This window comes from Nanorana parkeri, unplaced genomic scaffold (assembly GCF_000935625.1).
Source record: "Nanorana parkeri isolate BGI_ZX_2015 unplaced genomic scaffold, ASM93562v1 scaffold242, whole genome shotgun sequence".
In the NCBI taxonomy this organism is placed as follows: Eukaryota; Metazoa; Chordata; class Amphibia; order Anura; family Dicroglossidae; genus Nanorana; species Nanorana parkeri.
Genome location: NW_017306510.1, coordinates 1,009,973 through 1,021,605, shown reverse-complemented (window position 1 = coordinate 1,021,605; position 11,633 = coordinate 1,009,973). Strand labels below are relative to the sequence as shown.

At 39.3% G+C, this 11,633-nt stretch overlaps 1 protein-coding gene across 1 annotated transcript; it reads right to left on the bottom strand.

The window, feature by feature from the left end:
* Positions 1-4,623: 4,623 nt before the first annotated feature.
* Positions 4,624-10,112, bottom strand: LOC108787098 (keratin, type I cytoskeletal 14-like). The gene is made up of 9 exons (XM_018556554.1): positions 9,807-10,112; positions 8,514-8,596; positions 8,270-8,426; positions 7,217-7,378; positions 6,704-6,829; positions 6,344-6,564; positions 6,010-6,044; positions 4,873-4,931; positions 4,624-4,767 (listed from the first exon to the last, which is right to left on the bottom strand). Exons 1-9 carry the CDS (start codon positions 9,975-9,977, stop codon positions 4,624-4,626), a joined length of 1,158 nt encoding a protein of 385 aa, XP_018412056.1. The 5' UTR covers positions 9,978-10,112.
* Between the last annotated feature and the right edge of the window lie 1,521 nt (positions 10,113-11,633).

The following is an 11,633-nucleotide window of genomic DNA, read 5'->3' as shown; positions in this document are numbered from 1 at the left end:
TGTCCCTTGGCACAAGAAGGTCACAACGTCTCCTATACCAAGCTTTAATACTGCAAAGAGACTGTTCAATATTTGGGCTTCACATTGTCTCCGGGAAAACCCACCTTTCCCAATACAGAATACAGAATACAGAATCTTTAATGGAACCACACACAAAGAAGGGCATGTTGAGTTTCTTGGGCGTGATAAATGTTTTTGCTGTCAATGGATTCCAGATTGATCCTACTATGATAGCACCTTGAGAAAGGGAACTAAACAAGACAAGGAAGAACCTATACGCTGGACTGATGAAATGTGAAGGTCTTTCAAAACACTGAAACAACTGATTGCTTCAGCGCCTGCGCTTGGGTTGCCAGATTATGGAAGGGCAGTAGAAAGTTATCATGGCACACTCACAAGCCAGCATGTAAAAAAACTTGTCTCACCACTAATGTTAACAACAGAGGTTTGGATACACGTCTTCTGCAGAAAATGTGAAAGCCGCACAGCCGCTTACATAATTATTGGAAGGGCTTACATAATTATTGTAGGGAGGAGTGTAAACCTATGGTGGCAGTTGTGGCCAAGGAACACTGAGGCGGCATGAGACCTACTGCATTTTTTTCCAAGATTCTAACTCTCCCAGTCCAAGGGATGCCAGCCTGCCTGTGCATCCTGGCAGCATGTGCCATGGCCATGGAAATGGCGCTCCCCTGACTTTGGCTCATGAGACTATCTTACACACCCCTCATCATGTTCTTCATATTCTTAATAATCTGACTACACAACATATGACTGCTCAGAGACTATCCGGTTAAAAAGTTTTTTTGACTCTAACCTCTAATCTAACTGTTAAATACTCCTCCCCCACTTCAGGTCCCATCCAGACTGTGAATGCTTTGTTGAGACCTAAAGGAGATGAAGATATTCCCCTTGAGGAACATGACTGCCTAGAAGTCATACAAACAAATGTCCACTTCTATTCCAGGTGCCCTAGATATTTTTGTAGACGTCTGCTGTTCCCGCCCGAATGACTTCAGATACTTGATAGGATATGCAGCATTTCAACTCACAGATATTGAACATGAGGCTGGCCCCTTATCACACACATTGGCAGAGGACGCATAATTAATTTGACTAGAGTATGTTGTCTTTTCGAAGGACAGGATGACAATGTCTATACTGATTCTAAATATGCTTTTGGGATTATACATGACTTCTGGCTTATATGGCAGCACAAGGTCAAGATCTAGAGACTATGATTCAAGATCAATTGTCCAGATGTTTAACATGTGTAAGGAATAATGTTGAAGGGAAAAGGATAGGTAAATTACATTACTTAACAGAATCTAGTGCCCCTTTTCAGGAATTGCAGATAGATTTTGCACACATGCTTGTAGACAGAGGAGGTCTTAGGTATCTTTTAGTAATTGTAGATAAGTTTAGCAAATGGGTTGAAGCATTCCCTACCACCCGAGAGGATGCCCGAACAGTGGCTAAAATATTGTGTAAGGAAATTATACCAAGGTTTGGGTGCCGAGATAGGTCCAGCTTTTGTCTTTCAGATGTTGCAAAATGTAGTCAAGTTGTGCATTGACTGGAAAGTACACATCCCTTATCACCCACAAAGCACAGGGATTGTACAGAGGATGAATAGAACTATAAGGCCCCATTCACACTGAGCAATTCGCAAATCGCGCGTTTGTCGCGCGATTTGCATTTTGCGCGATATATCGCGCGTTTGTCGCGCAAATGCTTGCATTGAGCAAGCTAGAATCGCGGCAAAATCCGCTCCAAAAAGGGTCCTGCTGTAGCGACGCACGACCCACGACAGCGACGGACAGAGCCCCATTGCCATGCATTAGAGAGCGATATCGCGCGATAAATCGCTCAGTGTGAATGGGGCCTTAAGGACAAGTTGAGAAAAGGCACGGGTGGGTCATTTGCTAAATGGCCAGATTACTTGCCAGTCGTGGTGGCTGAGACTAGAGTGTCTCCTAAAAAAACTATTGAAATCTCACCCTTTGACATTTTATTGAGAAGACCTTTCCCCACACCTGGAACTAGAGGTCCACCAATTTTAATTGACTTGCAGCAGATCTAGGAGACATATGTGGAACAATTGATTGAGAAACTGAACAGCATCTATTGTGTATGTCTCTCTTTATCTTTACCATCAGAACAACCTACTTATCCCTTTAAGCCCAGAGATGTGGTATTAGTGAAGGCGCTCCACCAACACCGAACTCCGGACCCCCTGTATGGAAAGCCTACAACCATGGTGGCAGTCACAAGAACAGCCGTCCTAACAGAGGAATCCCCCGTTTGGATCCACGCTTTAAGGGTGAAGTTAGCCCCTAAGGGACAGCAAATGCAGAAGTAACTGATTCATCATGGTCAAAATGTTTCTTCTGGATCCACTGGCTTCATTTAAACATATCTGCATTTTCTTTACATTCATTGTAATAATCTTTGCCACTGTGTGTGTGTATGAAGGGTGTGACTGTCCTTTAGGATGCAGGCCTAAGGATGAATCACTGTTACATAAGAAAAGAGTAATCCCCTCAACACCGGGAATACCAATAACCTTTATTAAATATGTCAGCCTTTTTCATGTAAGGCTATTCATCAGTATATGTGCTTGCATTACCAATCATATAGGTTGTAATTTATCCCTGAATAATTATACCCAGTTGCAGTGTTGTATAATACCCTCAGGAAGACTATTTGATATTAAATTTCATATAGAATTAATCAAGAAGAACCAAATGGGGTGTGAGGGAAATTATAGCTCAAACGTGTTTTTGTTAATAGGATATATGGTGTTGTGAAAGAATGCGACCCGCATACAGAATAGTAGACTTGTGTGCCGTCAAAAAATTTGTTTCCTTCCGTTTCGGAATATCCGTTATTTCGTTTTTGTAATTCGTGTCCGAAACTCAATTCGGATTCGTACGAAATACGAATTTTCGGCACATTTTCGTAACTGTACGAACATTCATTATGATGAAGTTAAAAAGCAAAAATACCTTTGTTAATATTGGAGTCGATGTGGTAGTTATTTTTTTATCCGAAATACGAATTCCGTTTACGGATTCCGCATCCGAATTTCGTATTTCGGATTAAAAAAAACTACCATCAACTCCAGTATATTAACAAATGTACTTTGCTTTTTAACTTCAATATAACGAATGTTCGTAACGGAACTAAATTCCGTCAACGGAATTTCGTATTTCCTGCCTGTGTATTGTAATGCAACCCTCAGCAGCAGCGGATCCGTATTTCGGATTAAACAAAAAATCTTGTCATGTTGTTCAACCTCATTTAGAGGGGTAATATTCGATTCGTAACCAAACGATTCGCTCATGTCTACTTTCACACACACCTGGTGCGTGCATGTGTTTAGGTTAGTAAATCACCCCCTAGGTCTCAGTGTATCCACCGCATTAAAATGATGTATACTGCATGCTAATGCTCTATTAATATATGCAACTGTAGACAATACCAACATGTTTCTAACATATGATTACAAAAATGTTATTACAATGAATAGAATGTCTGAATACAACTTGTTCTGGATTATGTTAATACAACTCCCTGAAGCCTCAACAGACAAAAGAAGAGTTCCACTTTGATTAGGCATGCTTTTATGTATGTATTCACGTACCATTCACTATTTTAAATATTCCAGACACAGCACCTTGATGTTTGCCTATAGAAATAAGTATTTTTGAGTCCTATTATTAAGAAAGTGCACAGCGAAGGAGAAATAGCAACAAATCAGATCCTTACACTGATCGGCCTGGTTCATATTTGTACGCATATGGCACATAATCATTGTACATTGCACAATTAACTCAGAATTACTGATTATGTTATACCGTCTGAGTGAAGCAAGACTACCCCATCTGAGTGAAGCAAACTGTCTTGCAACTTTGCGTGCTATAAGGCTCATTCACACTCACACTTTATTGTGACACACTGGGGGGGATTTATCAAAACTGGAGCAAAAGGAATCTGGAACAGTTGCCCATGGCAACCAATCAGCATCTTTCCTCACTTTGCTCAGGTAGGATTTGAAAATGAGACAGAGAGGCTGATTGGTTGCAGTGCAAATTTGCTCCAGATTTTGTCTGCTCCAGTTTTGATAAATTCCCCCCACTGTGTTACCGCAGCTCATTTCTTTTGAATGTGCCCTCAAAGCAGGAAAAATTGCATGTGCTGTTTTTCTTCAGCAAACCATAGTGCACATAGTGCACACCATATCCCTTTGTGTTGCGGTGTGCTCTAAAGCAGGTGCCTCATGTACATACATTGGGCTGCCATCCAAAATGAATGAAGTTTTGAACAGCATCCCAAAGGAGTTATGAAACTAAGCTGCAATGTGAACATTTGCAAAATGCCGCTCAATATTGTAACACAATGGTCTGAATGAGCCCTAAAGATATTAAAAGTACTCCAAGAAGACAGGAATAAAATGTAATATTTTACGCTCAAGCACAATGCAATCCCCAAAAATATTATTCAGTAGACTATAATTTCTTCATTTATTATGGATCTCTTTAAGTGTTTGAAGGCCAAAACTCAAGCTCTTCTATAACTCGTAGATAAACGTGTTGAAATTAAGTGAATAACTTCAATAGTTTACCACCAACCTATAGTGATGAACATGTCGCTAACTAATCCATAACCTTGCATAATTTCAATTGTGTCTACTGTGTATGGATCTTGGTGGATCTTGTTCATGCCCCATGCCAAGTTGTGCCTAAATGAAGCAGATCCCAGAGGCTGCACAAGAAGAAAACAGAGAAAGACACCAAAAGACTTCTGAAGACAGGGTAATACTCTCATACACAGGGTTTCTCCAGAAGAGTCAAAACCCCATTAGCATACAGTATGGTGGGGATTACTGTGGCTAGTCCCATGGTGAGCTTTCATTGTGTGGTGAGATCCTGAAAGTAGAAGATAAGATATTTAAATGTATTAGTAATCTAGGTCACATTATAAGGGACTGCAAATTATCATGTATTTATAAATCTTTTCTCCAGATTCCGATTATTATTATTGTTATATAATTGGTCAGATTGAAAAAAAGACATATCCAATGAGGTTTAAAAAAAGGACAGAAAATAAAATTAAACATATCCTCGGAGCCCTGATTCTGCATCAGTACCCATCTCCCTGCAAAAGCCAGAAAGGAAGAGGATATTAGAAAAATGTATTATGTATGGTCCAATTTTCTTCCTAAGGCCTAGAAAATTGGATTAGTGAGGCTTTTAACCCAGGATTCCTCCTGAGGTGGCAAGAGGTTCCACAAGCAGTGGGAGATTGATCCCCCTCCCCTTCTAAAGGTATATGTATAATTCCAGAACCAACATTACTCAGCAGAGGCATTGGAGTGGCACCACTGGAGCCTCTCCTTTATTCTCACAGGTAGGTAACCACAGACCCCAATAATCTCTTTAAAATGTATGTCGAGCCAAAATCTTTTTTTTCCGCTTGGCTGCCCTCGGCAGCTTTGTGAATAGACCCCTATGTATGGTATTTGAAAATGTAGTAAGTCTTTAATGCTTTGTAGTTTTATAAAAGCACCCAACCTTTTTTTTAGAGAAACCAAGGACCAAGGCCTGCCATTTGCAAATGGTATAGAGGGAGCAGCCATGTTGCTATAGAATCAGTCATAATATTGCCTCTCTGAATGCTGTTTCTCCCGTAGTACATAATAAAATCACAGTTTACCATGCAACTATTATGGAACCCAGAAGCACACCTCATAACTACATTTGGAAAAATAAAAGTATATAGAGTATGACTGCTGAAAGTGAAATGCCATTTTGATGGAGATCAAAGAGGTGGCCTTTTAAAGGATTTGCTACAGGGTGCCAATAGACATAGCCCTGGCCATAATGCTGTGGTGTCTAAATGCCACTAATGCTAAGCCAATAGTTTGAATTTGTCTCATATTTTACATTCTGCAAATTTTTCTAACAGCTGATGCATTGCCACTTAAGTCAATATGAGTTTACGTACCATCACTGCCTTCTAGAAAATTATGGCTTGAAGTGCTAAAAATGAAAAACACAGTAGAGATTAATGAAAATATACATTGTATTCTAAATAGGTTGGGTTTTCTTACATATTGATAAACAAAATGGCCAAATTTTATGGACTATATCTAAGCCTATATCTGTATTTTGGTGTTCTAAACCTGATCTGATTGCTGAATTATATATCAAACACATTCGGACATAAGCATTATTTCTTTCCTTTTTAAGATATAAGGTGAATAGGTATTGCTATAAATTGAGGCCTGCATATTTGACAGAATATTTGTTTAGTTGCTTGTCTTGTATGAAATACATACTGGATGTCATGACCGTCCAATAGGCGCTTATAGGTGGCGATCTCCATCTCCAGGTGTGTCTTTTGGTCCATTAGGATCCTGTATTCCTGGTTCTGACGTTCCAGGTCAGAGCGTACCTGTGCCAGCTGGGACTCTACACTGTTGATCAAACATTGTAACTGGGCAAGTTTGGCTCCAAATGTGGCTTCTGTCTCTGCCAAGGTGTTCTCCAGAGCAGATTTCTGAGAAAGGAAAGAGAAAGATTGTACACAAAATAACAAGTAATTACAATATATAAGTACATAGTGATAGTTTTGCAAATCAAGTGAAGCAACTTGACCTTGATGCAAACCTTATTAGTTGGCTTGTAATAATACTTACCATGCTCAGCTGGCTCTGCAGTTCGATCTCCAGGGTTTGGACGGTGCGATTCAAGTCAATAACTTCGGTCTGTACAGATTGGAGTTGATCAGAACCAGAAGCAACATCACGATTCAGTTCCTCAGTCTATATAAATAGAAAGCTGGTTAGAGTCATGTACCCTTTAATATATGGAGTATGATTTCTATGTGGCTTTTATATATGAAACAAAAGACATTTCAGTTTTGATCTTGTGAAAACATATTCTTAATTTATAAATATAGCAAGTCTTAATAAGTGGATTTGTACAATTCTAGCCTTAAAGCTCAACTGTACTGTGCTCCAGTCCAAATGTTCATGCTCTCTGAAAAGGAATCATGAGCGTGACTGCTTGATGAGAGTATTTCTGATTGTGCAGGGGCTATTGCAGATCTCTGGTGAGCTCTGCATGAAAGTTGTGGCCCTGATCTTCAGTGTGAAGGGGAGTTTGGGGTGGTGTGGAGTGCTATTAAACAAAAGAATTGAAAGACTTACCCTTTGTCTGAAAATAGTTTCCACCTCTCTCAGATTCCGTTCCATCAGGTTCTCATACTGCTCTCTAATTTCAGATAAGGCTCTATTCATATCAGCCGATGGAGCAGCATTCATTTCCACACTGACCCTGGCACCCAGCTGAGCTTGCAAACCATTGACTTCCTGTCAATAAAAATGTTGGAAACCAGTAGTATAATGGTGGATGCATTTTTGGTGATCAGCATAATATGTTCTTTACGGTCTTAGTTTACAGGCTATGGACTTGTGTGGAATAGCAAATGCAGGTGTACTTGGGATTGGTTTGAGACACGTCTAAGATCATTTAAGTTAATTGACAAGTGTATTTGATCTGCAGTTGACCTCCTTTTAACCTGCATTTGACCTCCTACTAAGCTTCATCAACTTGCTCCTAGCCGCTCTTGCATTCCCGCTGACTTGTATGAGAAAGAAGCAGGATCTGTAGTGAACAAAAGCCGTTCAACAAAGGTCTTTAAACTGACCTGCCCCTGTCATGCTTAATATCCCTCACTTTGATTCTTAAAGAAGATGTAAACCCAATCAATAAACTTCATATGGTCTTAAAATTACATTTAAAATTAAATTTGCGTATTAAAGACTTAATCTGAGCTGACACTGACAAGGTTGCACTGCCAAAATCTGGATGGAATGGGAACAGTTGAGTACAACCTAAATAATAAGTCTAACTGCACCAAATGTGGAGAAGATGAAGATATATCTGAGGCTCGGTCCTCCTTTTTTGTTCTCAAATTAAAGAGAATCTGGACAGAATTTTAACACTGAAAGCAGATTTTTTAAATAGTTCTCTACAGTGTACAGGGACTGTTGTGATCCATTAAGTATGTTCTTCAATGGATTAGCAGATTTCAAAGGTGTCACATTATAATTTTCAACATATGTCTCTAGAAAGGTAGCATAAGCCTAAATTAAAAGTGATTTCTACTTGGTTTCCACCTGGTCTATATCAACACATTATGAATTATTTATTTTAATATAAATTTATTTTTAGCTTGTTATGAATAGTAAGCTTCTCACCTCCTCATGGCTCCTCCTCATTTGCTGCAGTTCGTCCTGAAGGTTTCCAACTTGTGCCTGCAGATTACATATGTCCCGGTTCAGTTCTTCCAGGAGTATACGAAGTCCATTCACATCAGCCTCAACACTACATCTCAGCTGGCGTTCCATTTCATACCTGGTGACAAAAGGAAGACAAAGCAATGAATACTATTGCTTCAAAACAGTAATGAATGTGAAGAGCATGAAATATAGAAAGGCCTACTTGTTTCTGAAGTCATCTGCTGCCAGACGAGCATTGTCTATTTGTAATATAATCCTTGCATTGTCCAAAGAAGTTGAGGAAATCTGAAAAAGATATGTGTTAACTATTTATGATAAATTCATACCTTGTATTAAATTGAATGTTGTTCTGTACTGGTTGAGAAGGTTTACTGCATATCTATTATGGCTTGGTATTGTAACATGGCCATTTTCAGTCTCTATTCCATATGAATTATGTATTTAAAGAGGTCTGTTACCAGACTGCTGCTTTCAACATCAATATTCCAATAAGATTATATATGAATTTATATTTTATGTATGTTATATACCTGAAAAAGTTTCTCTTGTCTAGACATCCAAAAGTCATGAGACTGCTGTTGGGTGCTACCATCTTGGATATGATGTCTGCTGGCTCAACAGACTCAGAGCTGTCACACAAATGACATTCTGAAGAACTCCCCTTTGCTCCTTCCCCAGCAGCTATAAAAATGTTATGTAGGGAAGGGCAGAGGAGTTTGGCAAGCACAGGCAGTAATTAGACACTCCCAGGACAGGGCTTTGAAGGAGGGCTCCTCCATACCAGAAAGTAAGGGGTATATTTTTGACCCCCAGCATGGAATGCTAAAGCAGGGAAGAGAAGGAAAGTAAGTACATGCTGTGAAGGGGGATTGCATAAATCCTGTTGCTTTATTTTGAATGATCAAAGTGTAGGTTTGATTTAAAGGGTCAGTCTACTTAAATAATTATACTGATATTTGCAAATGCTAAAAAGTGTCTTGAGCTCTTATACGTATTCCCAAATCGGCACTCCTGATGAAGATATTATGATGAAGTCACATCCAACCTGTTGGATTGCAACAGACTAGATATGACATATTGGAATGCAAAAAAATGGGAAAAGTCTAAGATTGGTGAAAACACAACCTGGAATTTTGGCAGGCATTCATCAACACTTCCCAAGAAAATGTATTGATCCCTCCTTTGATGTAACCCAGTATGTAAGTACCTCTATAACTGCATGTGTCTGCTAACAACTTTATATATAACACAAGGAAATGCAAAGTAGCTAGACTCTTGATTATCCCTATGCAGCTCTCCAAGGACAGCAAATTTGACTGGATATTTTAAAAAGCTAAGCTGTTTTTATATTGTAAATATGTGGATATCTATAATGCTGTATATAATTAATACAATATATGTTTAAATCTGGTGTTCACGTTAAAAAAATTATTTCTGCAGTCAAAATTATTTCCTAATTTCTATCATACTTATGTAGAGGAAATAATGTATTTACCTGGCCTTGAAGCTCTTGAATAATCCTGAAGAAGCTGTTGAAGTTGGGTAAAGCACTGGGCTGATTCCTCTCATACCACTCCTGGATATTTCTCTCAAGCTGGGCATTCTCTTGCTCCAGAGAGCGGACTTTGTCCAAGTAGGAAGCCAAGCGATCATTCAGGTGCTGCATGGTTTCCTTCCCATTGACGGTAAACAAAGCATGATGGCTAAAATTGCTTCCATGGCCGCTGCTGTGAGCACTTCCATGAGCATGCTTGGAGATGGAGATTCCTTTACCTCCTGACCCTCCATGTACACTGGGGGCTCTATAGTGATTGCCATGATGGACTTTATGGGAACTTCCATGGTGGGTGGCATTGGAAGAATGATGAGTATTATGAGAACCTCCGCAGTGGAATCTGTGGGAGCCTTCATGATGAGAAGTATGGGAACCTCCATGGAGGGAAATGTGTGATCCTCCATGATGAGATGCACGAGATAAGTGGGTTCCTCCATGATGGCTACTTGAGGATCCTCCATGACAAGCACCATAGTGACTTGAGGTCTTAGAAAGATGGCTACCAATATGGCATTTTCCATGAGAGGATCCAGCAGAGGATTGACCACTGTAAATCATGATAACACAGATGTAAGTGGTACAGTAGAGCTAAAGATAAATAGTACTTTTCTCGTTGGATGTTGTTCACAATATGTTCTCCGTCAATTCTGCTCCTTTATATATGGAAGACTGGGAGTGCCATCAAAGATTAATTGTTAATATTAATGTTTACAGTGTCTGACTGCTCATCTATCCAATGCTTTACATGCTTGGCATGAGGATTTAACATGAAAGATTTGGTAATCTGCTTGGAAAACATTAGACAACTGTAAAACAACTTCAAAATAATTAATTTATTGCTGGCCAGCTCATTAGAAACTTTTGCACACCCCACTCTAACAGTATATCATTAAAGGAAAAGATGCTTGACTTGGCTGAACACACCTCAAATAAAACATTCAAAAATGCTATATTGTAATCATATTAAAAACGTTAATCACATTATGCAGATGATCTTAAACTTGACACAAAGCATTACATTTTCTTTTCAGTTTGAGGGTTGCAAATGTACCAACAGTGAAAGAGTGTGAATTCCTACCTAAACATTATTTTCAGTGTATATCTATTTAGGTAGCCTTTGCATTTACCATCTGCTAAATGCTATTTATCTGTCATAATAGTATTTCTCTATTCCATACATTTTGGTGAGGAAGAATTTTTGCAGGCAAATCGTGTTACAAAGAACAGAATACAATACCAAAGCAAACAGCAGCCCCCCAAAAAGATTGCAAAGCTAGATTAAGTCCACACTGCAAGTAATATAATGGCACCTGTAATTGGATAGAAAACTGGCTTAAACACTGTATTCAGAGAGTGGTGATTAATGATTCATACTCTGAATGGTCTGAGGTTGTTAGTGGTGTCTCCCAAGGTTCAGTGTTGGGCCCCTTACTGTTTAATCTATTTATAAATGACATAAAGCTGGGGATTAAAAGTACTATTTCTGTGTTTGCAGATGACACCAAGTTATGTAGTGGAATACAGTCCTTACAGGATGTCTCCAACCTACAAGCAGATCTGAATGCACTGTGTGATTGGTCATCTATTCGGCAAATTAGGTTTAATGTTGATAAATGTAAAGTTCTGCACTTGGGGTCTAAAAGGATGCATGCAGCATACACTCTAGGGCAGCGGTGTCAAAGTACCATCCCACAAGCCGGTACTATGTGGCCCGCAGCCAACTGGCAAGTCAGGCACACAGTCACGGACCGCGTGCCTGACTTGTGG

Excerpts from the sequence above, each read along its gene's own strand:
- LOC108787098 (XM_018556554.1), bottom strand. The coding sequence starts at position 9,977 with ATGCAGCACCTGAATGATCGCTTGGCTTCCTACTTGGACAAAGTCCGC. Across the intron at positions 6,565-6,703 it reads TGCAGAGCCAGCTGAGCATG|AAATCTGCTCTGGAGAACAC; the intron begins GTAAGTATTATT and ends TTCCTTTCTCAG. Across the intron at positions 4,932-6,009 it reads TTTTCTAGAAGGCAGTGATG|GATCTCACCACACAATGAAA; the intron begins GTACGTAAACTC and ends TTCTACTTTCAG.